This window comes from Melitaea cinxia, chromosome Z (genome assembly GCF_905220565.1).
Source record: "Melitaea cinxia chromosome Z, ilMelCinx1.1, whole genome shotgun sequence".
Lineage (NCBI taxonomy): Eukaryota > Metazoa > Arthropoda > Insecta > Lepidoptera > Nymphalidae > Melitaea > Melitaea cinxia.
The window spans coordinates 10,119,887-10,143,664 of record NC_059424.1 but is presented as its reverse complement, the minus strand read 5'-3'; the positions used below and the strand labels follow the sequence as shown (position 1 = coordinate 10,143,664).

The 23,778-nt window shown below is 34.4% G+C and overlaps 1 protein-coding gene across 1 annotated transcript; it reads right to left on the bottom strand.

The window, feature by feature from the left end:
* Positions 1 to 603: 603 nt before the first annotated feature.
* LOC123668636 (RING finger and SPRY domain-containing protein 1-like) lies at positions 604 to 18,680 on the bottom strand. The gene is made up of 10 exons (XM_045602352.1): positions 18,631 to 18,680; positions 16,556 to 16,737; positions 14,308 to 14,488; positions 11,114 to 11,284; positions 9,808 to 10,015; positions 7,496 to 7,755; positions 6,466 to 6,683; positions 4,237 to 4,381; positions 1,840 to 1,955; positions 604 to 898 (listed from the first exon to the last, which is right to left on the bottom strand). The coding sequence occupies exons 2-10, from the start codon at positions 16,732 to 16,734 to the stop codon at positions 811 to 813; spliced, it is 1,566 nt and encodes a 521-aa protein (XP_045458308.1). The 5' UTR covers positions 16,735 to 16,737; positions 18,631 to 18,680; the 3' UTR covers positions 604 to 810.
* Between the last annotated feature and the right edge of the window lie 5,098 nt (positions 18,681 to 23,778).

Here is a 23,778-nt window from a genome sequence, read left to right as displayed (position 1 = left end):
TTAAGTTATTATAGTACAGTCTACCTTTGTATACGTATTTGTATACGTATATGATGCTGGGACAAAATATTTTTAAATATATTATTATTAAGAAAATGTGTTGTTCGTGTAGATAATGTAAGATATATATATATAAAAAAAAAAAATAAAAAAAATTAAAAAAAAAAACACACACACACATATATAGTGTTGTGTTAAAAATCCTTAAAATCAGACAGGTTGCATAGAATATACATATCTGCAATTTAACATTACTTGTTGCGTGATAAAATTAAATATATTATAAAGTGTGTACATATTAAACATAATTAATAGCTATAATAAATAATAACTAACATTTAATACTCATTGAGACTCATACATAGGTTATACATGTGTCTGTTCATTAAATCTGATATCTCTTACATTTTCACATCTTATGTTTTATATGACATTGCGTCAATTGAAAACTATGTCAGATAGTATAGTGTACTTTATCAGCAAACACTAGCTAAATCACAGCTCCACATAAGACGACGGCAAATTCATAATTGTATTGATTATGGCTAACTCAACACTGTACAATAAGCAATAAATAAAAAGGATAATAAAAATACTGAAAAGAAGGTGTATAAATAAATTTTTCAATCTCATAAATTAACGTAGTTGATACCTGTCGAAGGACATAATTTCAAGTGCTGGTATTTCAAACGAATCGCGTCGGACTATTTGTTCCGGATTGGGCGCGAGAGAGTGAAAGGAAGTGACGTCATCGGGTGACAGGGAGGGTGAGCGAGCGCCACTTATGTCACCGGATATGACGTCATAGTGTCATGTGCTCTCTCTTTTCACGTTTAGTATGTCGGCTCTGCACATTGGACAGTCTTTGAGTTGCGATGTGCACACGGAGCAAAATCCACTGCAAATAATAGACAATTCAATTAACTATGTATCTACCTATATCAATACAAATAAATAAAATTGAAGTTTCTGTCTGTGATTTCAAAATAACTATGTTTTTCAACCACATATAGTTATATAGTTTGTCCGGGCTAATCTTTGAAACGGCTAAATTAATTTTTATGGGACTTTTACTTGAAGGTAGATGAGGTTATGGAGCAATATATAGGCTACTTTTTATCCAGGAATTGGGATTTATGCGGGAAAAAACGTGTACCACGCCCGAGTACCTAACGCCCACATAAATATGAAACAGAGCAAATCTACACATCTACATATATATAAATTTCATAGGGATAAACTCTAAAACTACTGAACCAATTTTTATGAAATTTTCTAAGCAATTTGTTTCAACTAACAGGGATATAGGGTACTTTTTATCTCAATTATTGATCTCAATATTTTTTTATTGCAAATTAAATGTTTATTATACGACTTTACTGTGTATTTATCTGAATCTATATTGAATGATAACTCGGTTGTTACTTATCACACAAACATTGAGTCGCTTGCTTTGGAAACTGCCATCTGTGCTATTTTATGTTATTCATATTTATCTATATTTATTGAAAAAAAAAATATGAATTACATTTACTAAATGTACATGGAGGTCTAACATATACAATATTATATTTAATTGATTGTAAATAAATTTTTATTACTTATTTATTTATACATTACATAAATTTATATTACATATATAATAACTGCGGAGTTTCTTGCCAATTATTCTCTACAAAATCTACATTTCGAATCGGTGGTAGCTTTACTTTTACAAAAAAAATAATTTAATTTTAAAGTTTTAATTTGTGAAATGACGATTCGAAAGTGCTCTTGGGGCCTATTTGAATAAAGCTGTTTTTGATTTTGATTTTATATGTATGTATAGGTATGTCCTACCGATGTCCGCAGGGTTCAAGTATGCAGCAAGCGGTGTCATCGAAACAGAGCGTGCATGAATCCTCTTTAACGCTAGAACATCGTAATTGTTCTAGATATATTCGTCTAGGTATAACCTGGAAAAAAAATCACATAATCATATATTAATACTTTAAATCGATTCAAATAATATTGGTTGATATTCTTAAATAATAATCCATATTTGAAATAAATATACCATTAACATTTTTATATTTATAAATAATACAAAAAAATACATAGAATACAAAATTAGGCCAAGATCATTTTAAGTCCTTTTATTAGCAAAATTATAATAAAATATATTTATTTTTATCATTCAATGTGGTACCGTCAAATTAGTCCGTCTTCTATTCACTAAAAAAACGGGCAGGCAGAGACAACTTCTTTCCACTTGCTACGATCCTTACATACTTCTTTCGCTTCGTCCACTTCCATTATTCCCTTCATACATGCTCTTCGGTTTTAGGGTATTCTTGACCTGGCCTTTTTTCAATACGTCCCTTATTTGGTCTCAGAACGTGCGCCTAGGTCTACCCCTTCTAACCCTTCTATTCACACTCGCCTTATACACTTTTTTCGTCAACCGTTCTTCACTCATTCTCTCGACATCATAGATGAAGTAAAAAAAAGTAGATAATGCGCGGCCTATGTTGTTACTGAAGCCACAAAACTCGGCTCCTTCAAGTAAACACACGCGCTCACGTACACATATGCACCAAACTACGCTCATTTTCGTTAGTATCTCACGGGGCCTCGTACGGTAACTTTGCCTTCAAAATGCCGTTCTTATGTAATTAAATGGTGCAAAAACAATACCAAAGTGAATAAAAAGTCTCAAAAAATATCGTTTCACACGTAAGTACATACAAAACTTTATATTTCTTGTTATTCCAAAATAATATTGAGGTTATTCGGAACTTATAATTTCGATGTCCCGAAATGACGTACCTAGGGAGTGTTACCAGTAATTTTTATTTCCATTAGCCCAAAATGCGGGTAAGTAAATTGTAGCCAATCATAGAAAAATAATTAAGAAAGTGTACATCATTATTGTGTTTTTTTTATCGTGTGATTTTATGTTTTATTTAAATTGAAGTCAATATGAATTTTTAACTCGTTTGTGTCTGTTTAAATTTGTGAATTAACTACTCATATTATACTACTAAATATCATGATTTTAGGTTTCCAACGAATATTTTAATAGGAGATAGATAGAATAGGTAGATGCTATACGACTGAGCCAAAATGAACTATAACGACAGAGATCCTCATCTAATGTGGTTTGTTCAAACCATTTTGATAAAGCTGACATGTACGGTACAAAACGTGGACTTGGCAGAGTACCATCACGTATATACTACTACTTACTACTACGTATTTTAATGTTGTATTTTTTGTTCTAGGACCTACCGGATGAGTCTAAAATCAGTCAATAACTAAGATTCAATCTTTGATACATCTAGAAAACATAAACTAAGAGAAAAGTTAAAAAGACAGGAACTTTATTTAAAAAAAAAATTAAATCATTACAGCAAAGAGTTAGACGTATTTAAAACAGGGACTTGCCCTTCAGAGAAATCATCAATTACTTAAAAACACAATTTTCATTGACACAGATTTATATAATTCATTAAATCAAAACATGGCTGCAATCGATTTATTTAACAATTTGAAGCGAAAAAAGGAGTAAATATATTTAAAATTATAAACAGGTTTTTATTTTCACATACCCATTTTACCTATATTAAATTAATTGTTTAATAAAAATTTTAGGGACTTTTTTTAAAAAGTGTCAACACTTCACTCACTCACACATATTTAAAAAAGTGGCTTCACTTTTTTGTTCTAAGTGCGTTATCTATATTTTTTACTTAATCTATGCTCGACATAGCCAAACCATCTCAGCATGCCTTTCTCAATTTTTGTCACTACGTCTTCTTTCACACCACGTTTCCTTATCTCACTATTTTTTATCCTGTCACTCAGTTTAACTCCTATCACACTTCTTAACGCTCTCATCTCAACTGCATTTATTCTGCTTTCATGTTTCTTCTGCCATACCCAACTTTCACTTCCGTACATGAGTGTCGAAACCAACACCCCCTCATGCAGAGCCAAACGAGCCTTGTTAGACACCCTCCGACTGCTCATAAAGAAGTGCAAAGCCCCATTTACCCTGTTTCCTGCATTCACTCTTTTTTCAATATCACTCTCACACTTTCCATCTCTTGTAAACTTTGAAATTCGAAATTTTCGAAATTCAAATAGCAAATTTTTTGTGGCAGACTAACTTAGAAATAGTTTTTATACTCATACAACATACTCAGAAATAAGTATTACAACTTACTATTAAAGCTATTGAATAAAATTATTTACCTTCTTCTGGTCGTCGGTTAGTTGTCCATAATCATTGAAAGCTGAAAATTTTCTATCTGTTGGAGGATATTTAAAAGTTTCATATCCGAAATTAAAACGACACTGCTGGTAGGCCATGAAACTAGCTGCCGCAAAGAATCCGTACCTTAACAAAAAATAAACGAAATTTAGAACACTTTATTGCACACACACAAGAGTATACACCAGGGGTTACCAATCTTTTTCTTAGCTACTTGATACATAAGAGACCCTGGGGGATGACGGAGTTACCACTGAGCTCTTTAAAGCCGCAGGGCGACCTGGCCTAAGAGCCTTGGCAAGACTTTTTAACGCCGTCATCCACCGAGGTACAATGCCGGAGGCGTGGTCCAGGAGTGTGGTGGTGCTGTTCTTTAAGAGAGGCGATAAGTCTCTGTTGAAGAATTACAGACCGATCTCGCTTCTGAGCCACGTATATAAGCTGTTTTCGACGGTTATTACGAATCGTCTCGCCAGAAGACTCGACGAATTCTAAACACCAGAGGAGGCGGGTTTCGAAATGGCTACAGCACTGTAGACCACATCCATACTGTTCGGCAGATTATTCAAAAGACAGACTAGACTAGACTCAAAAGGCGGACTACGAAAAAGCCTTCGACTCTGTCGAGACCTGGGCTGTCCTGGACTCTCTGCAGAGATGTCATGTCGACTGGCGTTATATCGAAGTACTGAAATGTATGTACGACGCGGCGACGATGACCGTTCATGTCCAGAACCAGAGAACAAGACCTATTTCCCTCCGGCGTGGGGTAAGACAGGGAGATGTATTATCACCGAAGTCGAGTCTTCACTTCAAAGATTCCGCAATGCTTGAAGGCAAAAGTCTTCGAGCAATGCGTCCTGCCTGTGTTAACATACGGAGCCGAGACGTGGACACTGACGAAGGGACTGGTCCACAAGTTTAAAGTCGCTCAACGTGCAATGGAACGGACTATGCTTGGGGTTTGTCTCAAAGATAGGATTAGAAATGAGACTATCCGCGAGAGAACGAAAGTAACCGACATAGCCCACAGAATTAGCAAGTTGAAGTGGCAGTGGGCTGGTCGTCTGTGTCGCAGGATCGATGGCCGTTGGAGCAGACGGGTCCTGGAGTGTAGACCGCGTCTTGGAAAACGCAGTGTGGGACGTCCTCCTGCCAGTTGGACCGACGATCTACGTAAGACTGCCGGTGTAGGCTGGATGAGGATTGCGGAAAACCGGGATGTCTGGCGCGAACTTAGGGAGGACTTTATCCAACAGTGGACCGCAATAGGCTGAGCTGACTGACTGACTGTTACAGATACAGAAATAAGAACCTAGAATACAATAATACAGTAAAATAATTTTGCGATAGTGATAGAGGATCAACTCTTTTTACTTTCGACAGCGCACAAGGGCGCCGGGATGCACGCTTTAGAAACCCTGGTATACACAACAGTTGTGTATATATATATATATATATATATATAAAGATTTTAATTTAGATCGACAAGTTTACTACAATACACATAATTAAAGATAACCACATTTCAGATCACGCTCATATAAATGGCACCAAACGACAAGACAAAATCTGTACACCTAGTAAAAAATTATATGGTAACACACAAAAATAAAAAACAGTGCAGTCGAGGTGAGAACCTCCTCCCTTTTTTTGAAGTCGGTTAAACATAACAAAAATCAAAGACACAAAGGGTGCAAGAGAGAGCTTAGCACTAAAAATGATTTCCTAGAGACAAATTTTATTTATTTATTTAATTTTTTTGGATAGATTTTTTAAATGGCTCGTGTAATTTCCTATTTTGAGGGAATTTCGGATTTAAACATAGCGTATGTGCTGTTCTGGATCTTCATCTTCATCTACATACAAAGTTTCATTACAATCAGTAGTTTTTGGGTGAAATAGTAACAAACGTTCATTCATATTCAAACTGACCAGTTTAAATAATTTATTCTGACAGGCATTCTAATTTACGCAAGACCATTTCCTTTGCGCTAAGGTTGCCTGGAAGATATCGCTTTTTAGAGATAAGGCCCTTGTACCTAATGATATATTGTTAGAATCTTTCTGGCTTTCCTATGTATTATTTTTGTTTTTTGGTGTACAATAAAGTCAAGTAGCGTGTATAAAGTGACAAAGATGACTCACTATTCTTTTAACACGAAAAGGCTATAGTGATAATATAAAACACAAACTGAAATTGTACTTACTTCGTTGTTTCAAATATTTCATTGCAAGTTGGCAGCCGTTGTCCATTTAGAGAGAATATAACTTCTCTAGTGTTGAGGTCGATTAGACAACCGAGAATGTCGCCAGGTCGCCACGCGGGTATATGATTAACTTTAGTGGGCTTAGCATTGTACCACACTAACTTGCGACATCCATCATAGGATAAGGAGTACATATCATCACCAATCCCATAGCCCTCCTGGAAAAAAGATAGTTTAATTTTGGTATATCGATATTTTTCAGAATATCTACACTAATTGTATAAAGCTGAAGGGTTTGTTTGTTTATTTAAGCGCGTTAATCTCAGGAACTACTGGTTCGAATAGTATTTTTTTTTTTGTGTTGGATAGCCAATTTACCGAGGAAGGCTAAATAAGCCATATTCAATTTCAGTACGCTTTTTCCTTAAATTAACGCGGGTGAAACCGCAACACACAGCTAGTAATAAATATAAGAGTGATAAAATTGTGCATATGTTCAAGAATTTGTTCAAAGTTTTTTGTTTAAAAAAATAATTTTTTAAAATCCTCATGGTAATAAAGATTTTTGAATTGAACTTTACCTCTAAACAATACAATTACTTCTTTAGATAAACATTATTATTTTAGTTTTATAAATATATGTGGAAATTAATTAGCAGGAGATTCTATATTAAATAGTGTAATTTAGTAACACATTTCATGATCTGTCTCAACGATAATAATAATTAGTGAAAAAGGATTGGATTTAATCTGTCACATTGCCTATTTACAAATTGACAATTTATGCCTAAGAATTTCTGTTTCAATCACACATTTATTTTGTCCTAAATTTGTGATAGTAGTTTTTTCATACTACTACAATTGCAAACAAGCGTACGGTTAGCATGATGGCAATCGTTTATTGTAATCGTGTGGAGCGCATTACTGACCTTACCACATAAACACAAAATTCGAGGTCAATATTAATTATTATTGTAATTTCTGTCAGATTTTCTGTAAATTTCAACAAAATTAGCAGCAATTAACTTACATCATTCAGAAAATGGCTGTTTTTCGTTGCCCATCCTATTTGCATGACTCCAGATGTTATTATAATGCATTCGTAGTACCAACAGCCACTGTCCACTTGGAAGGTGCATCTTACACTTTCAAATGAATACGAGTCACACCTGGCTTCCAAACCGTTGCTCGATATTTGCAAGTATTCGCTGACATCGTGGCAATTGAGCAAAGCGTTTATACCAGACATGTCGACTATTTCGTAAGATAATTTCCTACCTTCCACGGTAACTGAAATATAAATAATTAAATTAGAGAACAAAATCTCATATCAGTTTTAAGGAATTTAATATTATTTTATATTTAGTATGTTATTATATAACTAAGTCGGCAAACAAGCGTACGGCTCACGCAATCGATTACCGTAGCTTATTAACGTCTATAGCACCAGAAACATCGGAAGCACGTTGTCGATCCTGCCCCCAGAAGCTCTGGTCAACTTACTCAATAACAGGAACTCAGCACTGCTTGAAAACAGTATTATTTAGCTGTGATCTTCTGTAAGGTCGAGGTACTACCCCAGTCGGGCTGCTCCATTTTTTTGTGCAAGAAATTTCCTGCTGTGCCCTACCTCAGTTAAAACATAAATTAATGTCAAACTCAGTTTAAAGTTGTTTTTCCCGACTCTCTGGCAGATACAAGAGGCAGATTTTTTAAGTGTTACAAAGACACAAACACTTAAGGTGAGAATAAAGCCTGTTTTATCCCTTCTTTTCGTCCCTCACACTTGACGATCCCAGTGTGGCGACATCTATCGCGCGAAATACGAACGACTACAAACTACGTAATTAGAGAAAACTGACGTATGCTACATCGCGCTATCAGAGTTTTCAAAGTAATTAAGTATATATACAAGATCCCGACAACAACCGTTGGGGCGCAGTAGCCCGCCAGACACAACACCCGTCTGGTTGGAGGATCCTCCCTTTTCCTCACACCACCAAACTGGTGACCCCGAGCATGAACATCAGCGCAGCCTTCGCAAGCTACGTCATCATCACTTGACCCCGAGCATGAACATCGGCGCAACCTTCATCGTCATCATCACTTCCTCAAGCTTTCGAGCAGCGAGAAGCATCCAGCATCTACGGCTTCAGCCAGCCAGCATATACGGCTACTACGGGTATCCTGACCACCAGCATGCAGCGGACGCGCATTCCTGGTCATCGCCCACAGCCTTCTCAGCGACTTTGGCACAGCACACTGCACTTCGGCCGGTCAGCAAGCAGAGACGCACTTCTCTCCTGGTCGACGCAGCAGCAGCCACTACGCAGCACTGCACCACTCCGACTCACTGGAGCATATGCAGCATCACCGCAGACAGTTCCGACTCACCGTGAACTATGCGGCATCTGGTTCCGACTCACTGGAACATTCCACTGGCCCGGCAAGCATCACAAGATGAATGGACGACTTAACCTGCTATCGACCTCCGGTCTCGGAGGGGAGTGATGTGGCGACATCTATCGCGCAAAATACGAACGACTACAAACTACGTAATTAGAGAAAACTGACGTATGCTACATCGCGCTATCAGAGTTTTCAAAGTAATTAAGTATATATACAAGATCCCGACAACAACCGTTGGGGCGCAGTAGCCCGCCAGACACAACACCCGTCTGGTTGGAGGATCCTCCCTTTTCCTCACACCACCAAACCAGGATCCAATGATTTCAGGATTAAAAATAGCACACAGATCAATAGTTAAAAAAAATAACAAAGAAATACTGAAAATGTCACATTAACTTGGACGGAGAGTTTTCTCCTGGTTATACTATCTTCTTATCTCCTCAGTTGTGAACTTATTTTATAAACGAACCCCATGTTTGAGGGAAGGTTTTTGGTTGAGTCGAGTTTCGTGTTCTAATAGTACTCATCCACTTTATAAACGGCTAATATAACAATATACGAAGATACGACGAAATATACGACGAAAAATAAGGAGGGGATTCTCAATTCAATGTTAAACCACAACTTTTTACTGGGTCTACTGAAAAGATACAGACGTTTATGCTGCAAATTTTCAGCACTCGCAAGGGAATCAAAACCCACAGGTTACTTCCCGTGAGTTCAGAATCTTGAAATTTGGTACGAAGCAACGTCGTATAGCACAGATAAAGGAAAAATTGCGAAAAGCATACATTTTTAGTTACATCATATAATAAAATTATTTTTAATAATTTTGTTTTTATGGAACCCTGTGTGCGAGTCCAGCTCGCAATTGGCCGGTTTTTTTTTCCACAAGCATATTTTTTTTAATAAATAAAGATATTAAAAACTTACATAAGTTATCAAGCAGCCAATTCGAACAGAAGCCGACTTGCCGCCACAAGTAGTTATCGCTGTCCGCGAATTTCTCCAGCACTAATAAGGGATGCCCATCGAATTGTTCGAGACGATTCTTTATTGTTAGCTTATTTTCCGTCGTATGCGCATATTTCTCGAGTGCTATGAGCGCGAACAGCGTTACATACGGCGCACAATTTGGAGTCTAAAATATAAATTTTTACAATGGTTTTGCTTAATATAGTAGTAATTTTAGTACTAATAATATTTGAGTTAATTATACTGCATACTAATTTAATATAATGGCCTCAATGATATAATAAGTCAGGAAACTGGTAAAACATGCTGTTTAAAAGCCATGAGCTGGAAAACGTCTGTTTAAAAACGTTTGTAGTCTATGATTTTCTACATTATATCAAAACTAGCCAACCAGTGCCTACTTCGTTGGGCGTTAATTATTATTATATTAAGCAAATAACATACTTTAAAGAACAAATTTTATAGCACTTAAATAAATAATATGTTGCTCCAACGCCATCTATCAAAAATCGAGAAAATGTCGTCGATAGACTAAAATAACACTAAATTATTAACGTCGAAAGACTAATAAATTGTTTTCTGATAGCGATAGATGGCGCTAGTTTATTTACCGTTTTGATATAATATTTTAATCTTTTTCTTATTTAATGAATTTTTTGTTCAATTACAATAAAATATAGCCTATGTCACTCCTGAATAGTGTAGCTTTCTGTTAGTGAAAGAATTTTCATGATCGGATCAGTATATGCGAAGATTACCCCCTACATACACACAAAGTTATAAAATTTACCTCTTTATAATATTAGTATAGATATAGAAATAACAATATTTGGTTTATGTGCTGAAAAGTTTCCAATGTTGTATTTTATCTGCGATCACGCTGCATAATATGCCCGAAAGCTCAATCTTAACCAGCATCATTAAATATTTATTTATAACTATCAAAAAAGTATGGAGGTGTAAGAAGAATCGTCTAGTGTCCGTCGAATGCGAAAAATTTAAGGCGCTACTTCACATAATTGCCAATTTAAATTATAAATTTTAATTATTTGTAGAATTAACATTTTTTTAATCAACTACTGTAGTCAAAGAAGGATTAAAGTGTTCCACTCAATACACTTCTCTAAATTAAATTTATGTCATGCTTTTGTCAGCCTAGCGCCATTTTGCGGAGATTTGAATTATAATATTTTGCCGCTTAATGCTGGACACTTTCTATAATAATATTCCCGAAACGATAATATTAAATATTTTTTAAACTTACGAGGAAGGCCAGTAGGTATTCAAGCGTGTCGTTTGTCAGTATCGCCATACTGTTCGGGCCGACCAATTTCTCGGCTATACATCCGAGAGCTACACATATATTGCGTTCGACGCGAGTGTTTACATCGCCCATGGTCGCTCGTGCCGCTGACAATCCGTATATACGAGTCACCTGTTTTATTAGCATTTTTTAAAATCTTAGTAACTAATTAGATTAATTTAATAAAAAAAAAAACAGTATTTACCGGATAATACACATGCAAAACAGTACAGAGATGGAGCTAAAATCGTAAATGTTGATAATACCACGCGTTTTGTCTAGAATTTAAGAATATTGAAAATGCTATGTAATACGCTTTGGCTTCATGTTTTAGTACTTGGAAATTTCGACGACTCTACACGAAATGAGTTTGTGTGAGAATACAAACAATAGACGCTGTCACCCAGACCAGAAAAAATATATTTGTGGAGAAACAAACCAATAACCCGAGAATTGATCGAGCCGTCAATAACAGGTCGCTTTGATCAAAATATCAACGAGACCAGTTTACATAAAAATAAAGTAACTGAGACTAAGCTTCTTTTGGGTCAAAATATGTAGTAACTGAATTTTATTGTATCTCTTTAGGCTATTTAACGAGCAAAGTAGAAGATGTCCAATGTAGTTCTATTCCTCAAAGAATTTTACACACTGTTTATCAAATCCTAAATCAAAAATAGCCTTGTTTATAAAATTTCATATAAACTTATGTCTGTTTGTATTTCTTCTGTGATTGGCATCCGCAGATGCGGATGCGGATGTCTCCATTTATTGAGACATTCTTTAATATTGTGATAATACATTAATAAATGATGACAAAAAATATTGGTTCGCTGGGAACGCTGGCTGGTGGCGATAAAAAATATGTATCCGTGCAAATCTAGAAAACTGAAGTTATTTTACACTAATTAAGAAATTTTTTATAGCTCGTTATTAAGATAATAATTAATTTCTTTCGGAGAAAAGCTTCAAGACTAGTGATGACGTCATTAACTTACTTTAACATATTCATCAACCAATAATCACTTTCGACAAGAACAGTAAATAAATACTCAAGATTCATAACAGGATTCTCGCAGATAACTAAAACAAAACCAAGAAAATCCATTGGATCTTGGTACCAGTATGTGAATGTAATATACTATATGTGGCTTTCTTTTCATCATTCAATTCGCAACTACCCTAATGCAGTAATTTTTGCTCCAGCGTACGAAGTAATATAAATCAAAAAAAAAAATAACTGTGTTTGCTCGCAAACGAAAAAAAACCGACTTCAATTACATCGACGAGTAATACAACGTAGATCGACGATAAAATAGTCAAGTAACTACGCGTTATCAAAGATTACTCAAAAAGTAGTTATCAGATCTCAATAAAATGCATATGTGACCACATGATAAACATCAGCTTTCGATTAAATTAAAAATTATCAAAATCGGTACACCCACTAAAAAGTTATTGCGGATTTTCAAGAGTTTCCCTCGATTTCTCTGAGATCCCATCATCAGATCCTGGTTTCCTTATCATAGTACTAAACTAGGGATATCTCCTTTCCAACAAAAAAAGAATTATCAAAATCGGTACATCCAGTAGAAAGTTATGCGGTATAATACAACGTAGGTCGACGAAAAAAGCGTCAAGTAAAAACGCATTATTAGATATAGCTCGAAAAGTAGTTGTTAGATCTCAAATAAATTTAAATGGGACCAATTGACAAACACCACCTTTCGATTAAAAAAAAAATTCGATTAAAACAAAATTTGTCGAAATCGGTCTACCCGGTCAAAAGATCTGATGTAACATTAAAAAAAAAAATACAGTCGAATTGAAAACCTCCTCCTTTTTTGGAAGTCGGTTAAAAAGAGAAAAAATATCATGAATGCAGCAAGAAATCTAATAAATTCGGTTCAAGGTTATTTGAAATTTACAAACTGTAGTTATACTTTAAAATTCTTGTTATTTATTCTTTTAGAGCAGCGAAAATATTTTATTGCAGCAGAAGAAATAGAAAGTTTCAGTTACATATCTGTGAGTATAATGGAAGTTGTGTTTCTTTTAGTTCTCAAGCTAAGGGGATCACACATTTGGAAATAAAATAAAAAACTTTTTACATAACTAAACATGTTTGTAGAAATAGGCTATATGTATAACAGCCAAGCGTATATATACGGATTATTAATTATTAACCTCAAATAAGTGTCAACAATCGTGCAGGCGTAGTAGTATATGCCGTATAGTCGTTTAAACAAGGCTGGGTTCGATTCCCGCTCGATGCATATAATTGTATTTGAAAAAAAATACTTGTTTCTGGTCTGGGTGTATATCCCAGTGGGACTCTACATTGTACCTCGGTGAGCATGTAAATCAGTCGGTCTCGTTTTTTAACAGACATCTGATAGTGATACTCATTACTTGTGGTAAGAAATATCCACACATCAACCTTTAATAGTCCTACTGCTGGACAAAGACCTCCCCTAATGTTTGCCACTCCATCTGGTCCTGCGCCCTCTGAATCTAGCGGCTTCCTACTGTCGTCTTTAGGTCGTCAGTCCACCTGGTTGGAGGGCGGTATGTGCTCCTTTTGCCGACACGTGGTCGCCACTCGAGAACCTTGCTTCCCCACCGGTTGTCGGTTCTCCCCGCAATATGTCCTGCCCATTACCACTTCAGCTTACAGATTTTGAGAGCTATGTCGGTGACCTTCAATCTTCAATGGATTTCATCAATACAAATTCTGTCACTTAGAGAAAAACAAAGCATAGTTCTCTCCATCACTCGCTGAGCGATCGTGAGCCTATGGAAAAGGCTAATGGTAAAATACCACGTCTCAGCGCCGTAGATAATCATTGGCAACACACTCTGGTCGAACACTTTTTACTTCAGGCATTGAGGTATATTGAGCGACAAGATACTTTGTAATTACCCGAACGCTGCCGAAAACCAAGCTGGATTCTATGAGTTACCTTTCAAAATTATCCACCAACTCGCAATGGAGTGGCGTGATGGATAACCTTATGACCCTTCTCTTATATGGAAAGAGAGGCCTTAGCACAGCAATAGGACATTACGGACAAATTCAGATTTAGAAGAAAGCGTTAGAAAAATAATTAATCATAGTCTATTCACATTAGTGGCGTATCTTTAATAGTACTTACTTTTATTACTGAGTCTTTGGATGGTAAAGGACAATCATCTAACAATATTGAAATAGCGGTGGGTCCAAACGGATCTTCTAAAGGAATCACGTTAACCATTGATGTAACCATTTGGATCCAACCCTCTTCTTTATCAGCTATCACGTGGAGCTTCACGAGAGGAACCGGCGACTCTTCGTCACTAAAATAAGGTAATAAACTATGAAAATTTAATGCCAATCATTCCAACTCAAACTCTCTTTAACATGGAGAACAAGGCCTATGCTCAGTAGTAGGACAGAGCCTTATTTTTTTTGTCGAATCCACAAAAGCTTAAATTATGTTAAAGCTATACTTAAAAACCATTTTTTATATTACATCTTAGAATATGTGTAAATAATATGTATAGTGTGTGTGTACTTATGTACGCACGTAAGAACTTATACTTTATTGGCTAGGTAACTTCACTTTGCTAACTTGTTCTTCGTTGACTAGCTAACTTCAGGTGGTCGGTTTTTTGTGATCGTGTGCTCGCGCATTCATTGGCATACAATTAAAAAAATTGAAATAAATAGATGATAGAAACATTAAAATATCTTTAATTCAAATAAAAAGAAAAAAAAAAAAACAATTACTACGAAACATAAAATAATAGGGTTTGTATTCAATAAAATATGAAAGACGGCCTTGGTGATTTATTACGCCGGACATTTTCTTTTAAGGGACAAATAATGTGTATATTATTTAAATGCTAAACATTCCGTACATATGTGATTGTGACCCTGACCTTTCAAAAATCTGATATAAATTATATTACGGTATTTCTATTTAGTTAAAACGTAAATAGGTTCGAATATATATGGAACTTCCCACTGTCACAATTTTTTCATCCTTCTCTATACGTTTGACTAAAGCAAGAAGGAACTCAATTCTGGAGTCTCTAGATCTTAATAACAGGAATATTTATAAACAATCTATACAAATAAATAAAATGGTAGTGTCTGTTTGTAATATTAAAATAACTGCTTTTTACTAAATGCATATGGATGTATACACGGTACATATACCAAAATAACATTTTTTATAATTTTTGTCTGTCTGTTTGTCGGTTTGTTCCGGCTAATTTCTGAAACGGTTGGAACGATTTTGACGGGACTTTCACTCACATATAGCTGATGTATAAGGAGTAACTTAGGCTACTTTTATTTTAGTTCTTTATTTTTTATTTTATAACTTTGCAAACTGAACAAAAACTATTTTGTTAAATTCCACGCGGACGAAGTCGCGGGCACAGCTATGCTATGCTATACAGCAGGGAAATTATCAATGCCCTCATAAAATATAAAACACATGACCTTGTAAGTAGTATCTCTTTTATCATTAGATGAATGACATGAAATTGATTCAATATTTTTTAATAGCGTGTAATAAATTTTATAGCAATTGAAGCGAATATACTGCACACAATCTATATCTTAGATTATATTCTTTAGCACATGCATCATACGCATCGGACAGTATTAAAATACATTCACAATAAAATAAAATGTAATAAAAGATAAAATTTTAATTCGCTTGCATTTCAGCATACAAAAGGTTTAAAATCTAGGCATACAGATACATAAAATATATCATATACAGTTTAAATAATAATAAAGGTCAAAAGATATACACAATATTATGATGAGATCTTTTGGAATATGGCACCAGCAAATAGTTTACAGAAAAATTTTAAACCTTACATTCAGAGAAATCAAACTTGCTTCGGTTGGAGTTCCAATTAATAATCTACATATATTAAAAATACATATTTATTTGGTTGAGTACACCGATGAGGGGGTTTTATGTTACAAAAAGTTAGCCATACAGCACATGAAAGCACAAAAGTAAACTTGAGTGCAGGTGAAACTGCATATGTTGCTTAGTCAGGAAGAAAATGAGAAATGTACTTAGCAGATACAACTTATATATACTACTTATACTTATTGTCATCAAAATATGATATACAATTTTATAAATTTATATAAACACTCTTGCACATGGTATCCAGGTACTACTTAAAACACAAGCTTCTTTAATTTTATCAATTTATCCAACGAATTATTCTTAAAAAATTTTGGTTGCAAGATTTATGAACACTTAACCAAATTGGTCAAGATATACTTTGAGAGTTTTTTATTTATACAGATGAAGTCATAATAATATCATATCTATTATTAGCCCCCATTAAGTATAAAACTAAGAAAAGAATAATATATAAATTACTTACGTATCAACTCTGGAAGCTGCCACATTTAACATTTCTAGCACAAGTTGGTCAACAATTTTAGGATCTACAAGCCTTGGTATCCGCACACGATTGTCAATCATAGCAGATACCACCGGTGATGACGTTGGAGCATAAATTGTTTCATCTGGCTCCTTTTCCTTACAGCAACAATCACCCATTACCTGCAAATATTTTTTTAAATAAGAGATTTAATAAGAAGTTTTACTAAACACCACGTGCCAGCAATTATTTTGAAAAAAATTTAATACTAACCACTACTACTTTCTTATTTCTATTCCAAGACTTACCACAATGAAGATTCTATGGACATGGCATGCTTTATCATTCACAAGCGAGCACTATTTGTGCCTTAATAAAGAATCTGAGTTTTCTAAAGATTTACAATTACTAAAAACAACGATTGACTGCATTGTAAGGGTGTGAAAGGTTTTTAAGAAGTTAAACTGCAATATTTAACACTATCAAAGTCAGTACCTGCCTTTTGAGATCAACATTCAATTTTTAACATGTTTAATGACAAGTTATATATGTATGTTATATGTGTGCTATAGTTAATTATAGCCAGGAGTAGCAGCAGTTAGTAGTTTATTGAATACAAATAGAAATATGACAATACGGTAAGAAAGATTATTATTTATTTAATTTTGTGAACCTTGCAGCAAGGTGCTGGGCACTGAGTAAGTTTATGAAGGATTATTATAGTATGTATAAAATAAATTTATTTATACAAAGATTGCGAATTCTTTTTTAATTAAAGGTACCCACAACATTGATAAAATATGATAAGATTAAAAAATAGAAATCAACATAAAAAGTCTAATATAAAATTAGCTACTTATTTTTACTGTCCTTAAAATTTCTGATAGATTTTTACAATAAAAAAATTGGCAGTTATAAAGACTGCCGATACATGTGACAACTTAGGCCTTTTAGTACTCACTACGAGTATTATACTGCACAATTCTGATTCTACAATTAAATGATTTGAAAATTTTGATGATTCTACAATTAAACAATTCAAATAATAATCAAACAAAGCACAGTATATACACATTGAACTTTTCACTAAATCTCTTGAATTTCACTTATAAGATATACACAGCACTAATGCTGCACAATATGTCAGCTGTATAGCAATAGATATACTGCTATAAGCATGTCGGTGATGTGAACACATGAGATATCACCCATTCAAAAAGCATCTAACGTGCACAGCACACGGCCGTCGCCATGTTGGTGATGCGAACCCACCAATTTTCCATTAGATTTACCTACCAGAGTGCCCAAAAAGTTTTCACTTCAAAAGTAATTAAACAAAATATTTATAGTATCTTAATTAATACTGCAATATCATTCTTAAGATAATTTAGACTAATCCTTCTCATTTAGAATCTAAAGAATAAAATAATATTTCAATTTAATAATAAAGATTGGTTGGTACAAATCAGGAAAGAAAAAAAAATATTAATAATTACATTGTTAATCATTTAATAAAATTATATTGCATTTATATACATATGCAATTACATTGCATATATATATATATATATAAATTTAATTAAAAAATAGGGTAGATACTTTAATTTAGATTCTGTATCCTATAACTGTAATGATTTGTTCTGTAGTTTATTGCTTATCTATAAAAGAAATAAAGATCCTTTTTTTTGTTGTTGTAATACAACGAAAATTAATGATTTTTCTAAACTTCAATATAAATCGATTTTTGTAAGAGACCAATTAATGTTTATAATTATTATAATGTTATATTGAAATATGTTTATTACGTACCCAAAAGTATTTGATATAGTCCCAGTACAATCAAAATATTACAAATGAATTGTTTATGTCAATCAACAATATTTCATAACGGCAGTACTAACATAGATGCATATCATGCATATGAAATTTATTATTAAACAGTGCAACATAAACTTACGTATAATATTACACAGACATATACTATTGACTCTAAACATTTATTTAAAAAATCAAATAAAGCAATGTTTAATGTAAAATAAAAATAATATTACGCTCATAAAAAATTGTAAACATACTTAAACGTAGACAGGTCACTCGCATGTGAATCTTGAGATTCTTAACCAGTGTGACCAGATTTCATTTAACGAATCTACTGCTTGTAAAGGTTAAAACTACTAAATTCTAACATAAAAAGAACCAGAAAATACTAAAAATCTATTAAATTTTTTCGCTGTGTTACAACAAAGAAGCATAATTGTTCTCTTGATTATAACGATAAAACAATGAAGAAAACACCATAAATTAGATAAATCAATGTTTGTTACTTAAAATTAAAATCTACAGAAATATATGTATTTTTAAATTGTGATCGAGTTATGGTTCTTCTTCTGAGTAACATCATGTTGAGTAACATTCTCATAGAGTGGTTTCGGGTCCATTAATTTGATTTGAGAACCCTATTTCTTAGCATCGTGGATCTATTCTTCTTTTTATTGACATTTTGTGTTTCACTCGGAATCGATAACTGTGGGAAGCCCCTACATGCCAAGGGTAATATTATTCAATCCTTAGTACCTATGAAATACAGCTTATATTGGCTTGTTTAATAAGAGGCCTGTGTAAAATGCCTCCGGGGATTACCATTTATGTACAGTTAAATTTAGGTATTAACAGTATTACAAGCATGAAAACTCGTATAATTTAAGTTTCATGTGCTAAAATAGAGTAAATCGGGAGATAATACACTAAAATCATTTTATCGGTATTTATTAACCAAACTCGGGAGTTCCACTGATAAATCGGTAATTTTACATGACTGGCTCACGGCACGAATGGTTACGAAAAGAATAAAAATTAAAGATGAACCTACCTAATCCATTTTTTCTCAAAACATGTGGGATTTCCCCAACATCTTTCCCTCTCGAATAATTAATATGAGAAAGAGATAATTACAATCCATTCGATGAAAAGAAGAATACCCCGCATTTTTGAGGTTTGCCATATGAAGGAAAAAAAGTACCAGAATAGTAAAAAATCATGAATTCTACCAAAATATACCAAATAATTTTTACCTACTAGATACTGTTACCGGTACCTCGAAATCTACCAAAAAAGTAGAAATTGAATAAATCTGGTCATGCTGTTCTTGACAGTGTTGCCGCATGCTCCATGCTCTACACTTTTGAATTTTATGTCTTACAATTTTGATAATTACGCTTGTTACTGATATTTATTTTTCTTAAAAATCCGTTAGATGACATTAAGCATTTTTATGTATCAAATATCACCAACGGCGTAGTGGTATCGGTTGACTTATGGCGTGGTGGATTACTACGCCCTCCCCACGTTAGTCCATCATATTCCCCTCTGTTTTTGTCTATATATCTAAAGGTAAAATAGCTGTGAACGCAGTGGTATGCTTTATGGTATGAAGACCTGGACGGGCTTTTAGTAAATACTTATTATATGGGCAAGAAACAAACTAACCAAAGCCGTTGGCTAATCATCAAAACGAAATTTCCTGAGGGATTCCTATTTCTTGTACGAGATCTAACAATGGTGTATCTCTTGTTTGTTTTAGTGTCTCTTCATCACTAAGCAAGAAGTCTCGGGTTTTCGAGGTATGAGCTAATAATGTTGTGGCTACTAAGTACAACATTATCACAACATACCTGAAATCATTACCGTTTAACCACTTTACTTCACTGTTACCTTTACCGTTAAAATACCGCTTTACCGTTATAAACACCTACCAAGAAACAAAAAGTAGTTCTGAAAAAAAAAAAGAAAACGAGCGTACGGCTCACCTAATGGTAAAAGATTACCGTTATACTACCGTAGTCTATAGACGTCTTCAAAACCAGAAGCATCACAAGCGCATTGCCGACCCTCTCCTCAATTTCCCTCAGGAGCTCTGGTCATCATAATCACCAACAGGAAGACTGCTTGAATCCAGTATTATTTCGATGTAAGGTTGAGGTACTATCCCAGTCGGGCTGCTCCAGTAGAAAATTTCCTACTTGTGACCTACCTCAGTATCAGCGAGATGTTGGATGTACTTGTCAAGTCACCAATATTCAACAAGATATCACAAATATCACTTCATCTTTACCTTATTCGGTTACTGTTTTATCAAAATATCACAGTAAAAGGTTTGAAGAAATTATTTTAAATCATGATAGTGTTGAGGTAGGTTTGATATATTTTAAAAATAATAATCAGTAAACAAATAAAAGTAACAAACTTTGCCTGATAATGGTAGTGTTTTGCAACATAAGTCGAACAAAAAAAAAACATACATTATATAATGCAAATAATGAAGATGATGATAACTAGCTGTACCCGCGACTTCGTTCGCTTATTAGATTCTGTCTCGATACTCATTATTTTTTAACGGCGTGTTTCTGATCCCGAATTTTTATAATCGTTTGTTTGTGTTTTCGTATTATGCAAATAAGAATATTAGGAATCACAAACAGACACTTCAATTTAATTTACATAATAATATGAATAGATGTACAGTGTCTGGAGCCCGACTACGACGAGAAACGTGACTTTTCAATAAAATCGTAAAGCCGTAAATAGTGTACTCAATAATGAGAAAGAAAAGAATAGATAATTATTGTAATTTACGTTGGCCTAGATTGCATTATTTACCAATTAATGACTTTTACTACGAAAGGTATATTTGCAGAGTATTGCAAATTTTATTTCCTAGTACCTAGTAACATTTCTAATACTGAATATTTTATATTTTGACGTTCTACGCATTTAATAGTAAACTACGTGTGGTGGCTTTTCAAAATAGGATTATTTGCTGTAAATTCAATTAAACGTAAAGATAATTTCTTTTAGGAGGCAAATTATTATTTACATTAAGTATCCAAAAATAATTCTATCTATCCGCATCATTTAGACAAGATGAATCATAGTAAGTTTTCCGAGATATACTTGATCGCATTAGTATCTAATGGTGAGAGTACACTAGAAGATTATGAAATAATAATGAGAGTGAGTATACCCGTATTATCACAAAATGAATGTATTCCTTTCAACGATACAATGAGACTGTTACTGTTGACTGCAGAAAATAAAAAAATGTCCAAAACATTCTATAAATAATGCTACAAAATTAAAAAAAAAGTATAGCTGTGCTTTTGCTAGTGTGAGAACCAATTAGAGTTAAAGAAATAAGTTCGATTTTTCGTAGCGAACAAAAAAGACACAATATTTGAATTGAATTAGAACATACTTAATGATGGTGGTATTAAGTACGGGTTACATAAATTAATAGCCGTACTACATATTCTTTATCCATCCCACAGACGTCCACGTCCATTCCACTAGGTAGAACACATTTTGTCTTTTTTTATACCCTGAACTCTTCCAGCACACCTACGCTATATTCCGCTTCTTCAACTCCTAGTATCGCTTCTTTTTATTCTCTTTATAATTTTGGTTTCCTTATTTTTTTTATTTTTTTTTATTGAACTGTACTCATCTTTTTTTATTTTATTACTATAATTTTTTTTGTATTAATATTTTAGTCATTAAGTCTGCAATGTTTGTGATGTCCCAAATAAATATATTTTCTCTTTTCTTATTTTTTTTTTGTCTCGATTGCGCCCCGCCCCGTCTTTCGTTGTACCTATTTGTCGTCTGTATTATAGTAACATAAAAATAATTCGTATAACTAGAGAAATCCTGCAGTTTTTTTTAATTATGTTATATATCCACAGGCTTATTATGCCCGTGCTTTTGTTATTCCATATATTTTTTTTTTTTTTTTAACATGCATCGGTACTTCACCGCAACTTAAGAATCCAGAAGCCTTAATAGCTAGTTTTAAATTTCTAAAAAGTCGACGCGAGTCCACTGATCAACACTATTCTACATATTGCTTTATTATATTTTTATATAATAATTATTTTTATTATATTTACACTTATTTGCTAACTACAATATATGTACACTTATTTTCTAACTACAATATATGTACACTTATTTGCTACTTACAATGTACACTTAACCTATGTTATTGTTAGTAGTTAGGTATTTTTTTTTTGTATGTTTAGAAATCGTTTTATCCATTTAAATTTCTTTTTTTTTAATTTTTATTAATATATTATATGACTAATCCTATCTTATTAAGTAAATATATAAAGCCTTATCATTACAATTACATTATCCTATACCTATACTATTACATTCAATTTTATTATTTATATTACTTTACACTTTGATCTACGCACAGTTTATACTTACAATACAATGACGTCTTCACACCACTATATTTTCCAACATTTTGAGCACATTCTCAATGACGGCAGTATCTCTATGGTGAATGGCCATCTTGAGACTATGCTCAAGGATTTTCTTGTCCGTCATCTCCGCTGCCCTCGCCACAAAGCGACCAATTGCGTCGTCACGGTCGTCGGTGTAGTAGACACAGGTGTTGGTGTGTCTAGTCACCGCGACTACAGCGTGCGAAACGCTGTCGTGGATCTTGAGCCTCCTTGTACTTGTCTGGAGGACGATGACGTCCTCATAGGTCTGGCCCTGCGCCTCATGAATGGTTAAGACGCGCGATCCCTCACCGGACCCTTATCCCTGGTCAGTCAGCAATCTCTTCTCCTCTTCCGTAAATACCAGGTACAGGGTTCGGTCCCTTCCTACAGGGATGCGCGCGCCTGTGAGACTCTCCACTCGCAAAGATCGGATCTTTGTGCTTGAGCTGTACACGGTCTTGTAAACCTCACTGATGGCAAAGGCGACGTCTTTGGGGTTACGATGCGTGCACGACAACTCGCACGAAATAGTCGTTATAAGGGTTGGTCTACAATACCGCATTTCGAACAGGTTATCCCTGTCGATATACGGCAGTTGGTTTATGTCTCCGATGAGGACTACCTTCTCAGCTCCCGATAGTCGGGCGGCCATTACTATGGCTCCGAAATGGTTCATGAGGGCTTCGTCTACCGTTAGGCGGTTGATTTTCGAACCCTCACGGAAGCCATTTACCAGAACGGAGGCCATAGTACGCACCCTTTGCTTGGCCTTGTTGCCATAGCGGTGCACCAGTTTTTCTTTTAGATCTTTGGCCGCCTCGACTGTGGTCGTAATCACGACTTCCGTGTCCCCATCGAAGTCCCCGACTATTCGGGTTGTCTTGCCGCATCCCGGTACCCCGTTTATTCACTCCAGTGATGGTAGTTCCCAGGTCA

Excerpts from the sequence above, each read along its gene's own strand:
- LOC123668636 (XM_045602352.1), bottom strand. The coding sequence starts at position 16,734 with ATGGGTGATTGTTGCTGTAAGGAAAAGGAGCCAGATGAAACAATTTAT. Across the intron at positions 6,684-7,495 it reads ACAGCCATTTTCTGAATGAT|GAGGGCTATGGGATTGGTGA; the intron begins GTAAGTTAATTG and ends TCTTTTTTCCAG. Across the intron at positions 1,956-4,236 it reads TAACCGACGACCAGAAGAAG|GTTATACCTAGACGAATATA; the intron begins GTAAATAATTTT and ends TTTTTTTTCCAG.